At 32.3% G+C, this 6,902-nt stretch overlaps 1 protein-coding gene across 6 annotated transcripts; it reads left to right on the top strand.

Annotated features, from left to right (window-relative positions):
- Positions 1-3,045: 3,045 nt before the first annotated feature.
- On the top strand, positions 3,046-6,673 carry LOC137813324 (uncharacterized). Of its 6 annotated transcripts, none has more exons than XM_068615476.2 (5): positions 3,046-3,197; positions 4,379-4,640; positions 5,369-5,456; positions 5,880-5,946; positions 6,242-6,673. In XM_068615476.2, exons 1-5 carry the CDS (start codon positions 3,150-3,152, stop codon positions 6,293-6,295), a joined length of 519 nt encoding a protein of 172 aa, XP_068471577.1. In that variant the 5' UTR covers positions 3,046-3,149; the 3' UTR covers positions 6,296-6,673. The 6 variants fall into 6 exon arrangements, with proteins under 6 accessions (XP_068471577.1, XP_068471580.1, XP_068471578.1 ...); XM_068615479.2 differs by having other exon boundaries at positions 3,054-3,163; XM_068615477.2 differs by lacking the exon at positions 3,046-3,197 and adding an exon at positions 3,340-3,440.
- The last annotated feature ends 229 nt before the right edge of the window (positions 6,674-6,902 follow it).

Below are 6,902 nucleotides of genomic sequence, written 5' to 3'. Positions count from 1 at the left end.
ATTTTTTACTGAGTGAGAGCATATGCTAGAGTATGGCATGAATTTTATAATAGATTGATCGTGGCCCTAAAGTAATGAATTTTCCCTTCTTTCAGGCAGCATAGTTTGATTTTAGCCATCATTTGGAACATCAAGGATTGAAATAATTTGTGATGCTGAGATATGGATGTTTTGAGGATATGATGAGAGTCTTTTACACAAATCTTAGGATCATAGATGATGTACCCCCTGTTCCGAGGTGAACTGAAAGAGGATTACTGGTGGAGCTCTAGATTGGATGTTGCTGGCTAAATTGAAGTATTAGGGACTGAAAATGAATGTTGCAAACCTTCCTAATGATTTGAATTACGATTGTGATATGGCATTAGCAGCCATGATGAGGCCAGGGATGTAGGGTCTTGATGTTAGGACTGTAAGTGGTCTATCAGTGGATGATAAACTTCTCCATTACACATTTGTTCACATCTTAAGTCCACGACAAAGTAATTATTCTCAATTGTTGCATGAAAATATTTTCATATTATGGGAAATAAAAAATAATATAGTGATTAATATAGGCCCCATTATATAATGGCACAAAAGATCAAATGTCAAGAAAATAACATGTTTCTTTCCTATGCCATGCTCATCACACGGATCATGAATGTGTGTGAAGTCAATTTATAGCTCAAAACAAGTCTCGAGCTCGGATGATCCCACTTCTTTAGGAAAAAAATAGTGAAGAAGTTAAATATTCATCATGTACAAGTGTGTGGTAGTATGAGACAGATCAACTAGAGGATGAGGAAGATGACGTTGATCCAACCATTCTAGACGAGGATGTTCAAGATAGTGCACCTTAGGCTCCATTCTAGGATCACTCGGAAATGATACCACAAACTTGGAGTGAAATTCAAGAGTTGCATAAATCAATAAAGATTATGAACCTCAACATCAACACACATTTCGATAGGGTTCATTACATGATTCAGTAAATTCAGTAAATTTGTTTATGTTGAAGCGAAATTTATGGATAAAGTGTATGCATAATAAATATTAAGCAGAGTATATATATAAAGAAATATGAAATTATAATATTGTCTTGAAAAATAATAACAATAATATAATGAACTATGTATTATTTTAAAGATTTCAGAATATAATGAAGTTGTTGTTGTAGATGGTTTGAATATTTGCTATAATTCATGTTTTTTTTTAGTTAACTCTAATACAGTACTTACAAAATAATGTTTTCATTTTTAACTACTAATAATTTAAATTAAAACATCTAAATTTATAAGAGAACTCGTTTAATTAAAAATGGTGCCTGACATATTATAAACTTCCATACATATGACTATTTTTTATTAAAAAAATCTTAAACTTGACTAATTTAAATTAACAGTAAATAGATATGTCTTGTCAATATAACTTTTTTTTTCTGACATTCAATCAAATTTAAATAATTTATCATGTCATTATTTCCATTAAACTGTAATTTAAATTAAAAATAAAGTTAGGGTAGAGTTGGTCCATGTCTCTTTCTCTTTTAGGAGCCTATGTTAACATTTCTTCCTCTATGTTCACATCTTCCCTGAATATCTCTTGTTAACACTTTCATTATTCTTCTTGGGAGTTAGGTGGAGATGGAGGATTGAAAAAATGGGGTAAAGAGTCTTCATAGGCAGTTTCTTCCTACACCCTACATTTTTCTTCCTGCACTTCCACAAGGTTGCGCAAAGACAAAATTGTCCCTATATAAACTGTACATTTTTTTTTTGTATTTCGGATTATGAAATTCGGTAAATTTTCGGATTGAAGCTTCCGGTAAATTTTCAGATTGGCGCATCCGGTAATCTCCCAGATTGATGCTTCCGGTAGTACATAAATGATAGTGTTAATCCAAAATAAAAAGATGCAAAACATCCATAATTGAAAAAACCATTCTAGATCCGCTAATCCATAATTCAAAATATGCATTCCGTTCAAAAATTGATAATGAAAAAAATCATTCCGGATCCACCAATCCGTAATATAAATTAGGTTTCCGGATTCAACAATCTAGAAATCAATAATTTATGCAAACTTTGCTTCTGGAACACCCCCTCATCCAGAATGCAACATGATTCACTTCCGGATTGATGAATCCGTAACACACTCCCAAATCCCGAAATTGTGGAGGTTAGTTTCGAAATTTACAAAATTGTGGGGGTGCAGGAAGAAAAATATAGGGGTGCAGGAGAAACTGCCGTCTTCGTATTCCTAGCTTAGAATTTTTTTTGTTTAGCCCAATTTCTATGACCGGTGCATTATGTGGGTTTATAGACTGTTTCTTCCTACCCCTTTATAGGTTTTTTTTCTATTCCATACAAAACGTGAAAATACCTTTTTATCATTTTTGTATCATCCCATAGAGTAGTTTTTGGATTATGTAATCCGGACACACATTTGAAAAAAGACTTCTGGATTACATAATCCAAAAGCTAAAAAAGACTTTAGAATTACATAATCCGAAAAATAATCATGCATCCGAAAAAAAACTTCCAGATTATGTAATCCAGAAGCTAATATTACTATTATTATTATTATTATTATTATTTTATAATTATTATATCAATTTTAATTCTAATATTTTGAAATTATTAATTTGTTTGAAAAAACTATATAAATAATCTGTTTATTAATGATTAACCTATACAAAATGCAGTACTTAAAACATTTTTTCATAAGTTGTATTAAGCTTTTAAATCAGATTAAACTTTAAAAAACTAGCTTAAAACTAATCCTATATTAAAATTACGCTTCAAACTCTAATTTGAATCAAACTACAAAAATGTAGTAACTCCAAACCATTTCCACTCCTATTCTTAAGCAACCTTCTTTATGAGCAAGATTCATTTGATTGTGTTTCCGACCAAAAGGGTGAGAATATCATGTTTTGGATTCTCTTACAATTTCTCAGCAACCAAACGTGCCCATTATTTTCAAGAACAAAACATCTCGAATATTTGCTAGCTTTATGTCTCCCCTCCTTTCTTTTATCAAAGTCTAAGAAATTCTCTACTTTTTTATTTATTCAATACTGTTAATCTGCATGCAGCATTGAATTATTCCCTTCAAGAATTCACATTTTTTTGTGTGAAAAATCTCTTCTTCTTTGACTTATGTAAATGCAGCTGTGTAGGTACGTTCCACCTTTGGTCTATGGCGTGCATGGGGTGAGTTCTTTACTGTCTTTGTTGTTTGTCTTGGTTTGGCAGCTGAATTTTCAATTGCTGTTTTTTGAATGTGACTATTCTACTGCCCCACTTATTACTTAATCTGTAAGAAAATAACTTTTTCAATGTGTTATTTATAATTGTGTGATTTTGTTTCACCAAGTGAGTTTTGAGGTTTTGTCTAGCAATGAGTGAAAATGGGTCAATATGAAAGATCCAAAGTCACTAGTTGCCTTGATCAAGGTGATATTGCTGTTTTTGTGAGGCTGATTTCTAGAAAATTGAAATTTTTATTGCTTTGCATCTTTTAATCTTTCTGGGTATGTTAAGGTTCTTCTCTGAAGTTTGTAATACTTTTTTAATCATGTTTTGGAATCTTTGCTTGCACTTGCTTAGTTTTCAAGCAAGCAAAAGATATGTCAACAGGGTAGCCTGATGGGGCTTTTTGTTGTTTTTCATTCTTTCTTTGGATTCTTTGGAAGTTTGCATAAGATACATACAATTTGCTTCTGTGAAAGTTTCATCAAACAAATGTGTTCTAGGGGTTGCTTTCTAGAACCGTTGGTTAGATGCTTTGGGAAGAAACCCTCATTTTCAGTGTTTTGTGGTGATTGGTTTCGGGTTCTTATGCTCTCTTCCATGGATAGGTTAAAGCTCAAATGCAAGGGTTTTTTCTGTGTAAGAGAGACTTATTTTATGCTTATTTCTATTTTAGGAATAGGGTTTTTCCTATTTGCTTCCATTGATATCTTGTCAAAACAGTTAGCACTTACCATAGTGCTAGCATATATCTCTATAGCAGTGAGCCTTGTAGCTGTTCTAGGCACAGGTTTGTTTCAATTTTTTCTTGTTCATATGTAAATTCAGGTAATTGAAAATTCAATTGACAGGAAAAAGGAAAAACTATATAGTACTGGTTTGAACTTGATAGTTACATTTAAATTTTGAGAGCATTTTTCCATAATCTTTCATTTTACAAATAATCATGTATTTGTGTTGTGTAAGACATTGATTGTAAACAAATAAACATAGAAGTTAGTTATATGAGGAAGTTCATATCTGTTATAATTGGTACCACCAGCAATTCTTCTGTATCATCAACATCATCTTTTTATTCAAGCTGGTAGATGAATGTTACTAATAGTTGGTGTTGATCATGCTTATGGTTTAACCTGCTACAGAACATAGGTTGTCTTGGATGCTGCAAAAAAGCTCCAGGGATTATTTCAATGGATGAAGCTTCTAAAGGACTAAGAACTCGAGAACTAGCAGTGACTAAAGTGGATGGACCAGATGGTTTCTGGAGCAGCAGCACCTCTGAATTAGACCACAGTGCAGCTCACTCGCAGAGAAGCATCTCATCAATCGGAAAATCAAATAATCCTTCTGATCCTCAAAGTAGTGGAAGCAGTCAAAGTGGTCCTCCTGAATTTGTCAACCATGGCAAGTTTGCTCCTATATGTTCATTATCTGTTGGTTCTCTGCTATGGAAACACTCTTGCTTGATCGTTCATAGAGTTACTCAAGTCTTAGCTCTTTTTTGCTATTGTTTTAATATTGAGAAATGCTAACTAGATACTTCTATAAAATTTATTGAAAATATAAAATGTTATAGGTTTCACATCTTACTTAATGAGTCTAACTAATTACTTTGTAATTTTTGACAAATTTTAACCGATAGTAGAGACTGTGTTAGAAAGAGCAATCAGAAAATGTGTTGCTAGTATTCGTCTTTAATATTTTCACAAATGTTTGCATCAAACACCTTGAACATCAAGTTACAGTTACAATTCAACTTCCTTGGTGTAGGTCGCAAGTCATCTTCTTATGTTCATTCTGAAATGCAACTTCATTTCACATTTTTCCTTTTTCCTTTCATGCTCTAATTGAAGAGAGAGAGAAAGAAGAAGAAGAAAATAAAGGGTTCATGAATAGAAAGTGAATTGATATACAATAACTGAATGTCTTGCTATATTCCTTTCTCTATTTTTCTGTTGTTGTAAACTGTAAGTGCAATTTCTTTAATCTTGATGTATCCTTGCAGTCAATTTACTTATGTAAAACAGTACTAAAACTACTGTTTCTGGAAACTGTTTTCAGGATTTTGGTTTATCTGTATGCATAATTCTTTGATTCCATTCATTTCTGACTGAAAAGTTTGATCCATGCAGGGCTTCTTCTCTGGAACCAAATAAGGCAACAATGGGTAGGAAACAAAGGGTCTGAGAGTATCCCAGAAATTCAAGAACCAAGAATAAGGTAAATAAACATAGACATTCCAGGGTGAAATCTCAAGTGCTGAGTTAGAATATGTACTCCCTTTTTCTTTCAAGAATGCGTATAATTTTCTGCACTAAAGAGAAGCAATAGATAATTTTCTGAGTTACAATAGTGCTATGTATGATTAATGTCAAACTGTGTAGCATTCATTTATAGTTATTCTTTTTAGACAAAACTTGCATGCAGATTCTTAAGTGCTTTTAGTGGTGCATGCTAATACAAATTATAATTTTACTTTGATAGCTTATGCTGCTCACCTTTACCATAACTTTTACCATGCAAATCTTGGAGTTGAAACTCATTCTAATTAGAGAGCATAAAGTACCTAAAAGGAATTCTGTACAAAGATATGTCTTTTTGAGGTGTTTGCAAACCTCCTAATTCTGAGCTTATGTTCCACAGTTACAATGCCACCAGTGACACCCTACTTGGGAACAACAAGCCCTTTCCCCAACGCATCCCTTTGAGAGTATGATTTTCTGAACCTAGTTCTTCATCTATTCATATTTTAGTAAGAAAAACACTAGCAACACATTCTTTTGAACACAATATTTTCTAAAATTACAAAAAAATGTGGATTTCACATCCTATTTAATGATTCTGTCTCATTCCAATCAATGAAACCAAATTGTAAGAAGTGTGGTAATTAGCATTGTTTTTCTTGTAATATCCACTTACTCAAACAAAAGGGGTAGCTTGGTTCACAAGCCTCCCACCCTTTTCTTGAACATATCACTAATTGTTTATACCATATGTTGTGATAGGAAATGATTGACTTTCTTGTTGATGTTTGGGAGCAAGAGGGTTTGTATGGATGACCAAACAAAATTGTATTTTTTTTCCAAGGATTTTGGAGGAAAGGTGATGTGGAATTTGTTTGTTGTCACAATTGCTGTGAAGGGAAGAACTTCCAAATTTTCTCTTTCTCTGTGTAGCTTCTTTTCTTGTTCCAAATCCATTAGATTACTTCATTTGTATAACTCTTGATTCTTTGGTGGAGTGATTCATAGACAAATTATTCATCTGCAAAGGGATAATTCAGCTTCAGCTGCTGCAAGTTTCTGTAATATCTGAGACTTGAGAGCCAATGTTTGTTCTTCTCACTAGTCATTATTAAATGATGTGACAATGTACAAATAAAGAGAGTGAATAAAAAATATTAAGAAGGACAACTTGAGTTAAAATAATTGATTATTGTAAGAAATGGTCTAGAATATATAGTTATAACATTATTAAAACTATATAACCTTTGAAGTCCTTAAGAATAATATTATATGCATTTTTTTTCTTGACTATTCCTTTATGGTTATATAATCCAGTTTTTATTTTTATAATAACCAATTGCTCTCACAAGCTCCTTGTTACCTCCTCAATGGAGATCTTAAATTGTATCGATTTTTTTTTTTAGTTTTGAAAATGGATGTC

Source organism: Phaseolus vulgaris, chromosome 1 (assembly GCF_051622355.1).
Source record: "Phaseolus vulgaris cultivar YP4 chromosome 1, ASM5162235v1, whole genome shotgun sequence".
NCBI classification, from domain to species: Eukaryota; Viridiplantae; Streptophyta; class Magnoliopsida; order Fabales; family Fabaceae; genus Phaseolus; species Phaseolus vulgaris.
Note: the sequence above shows the minus strand (reverse complement) of the source record. Positions and strands in the feature narration are given on the sequence as shown.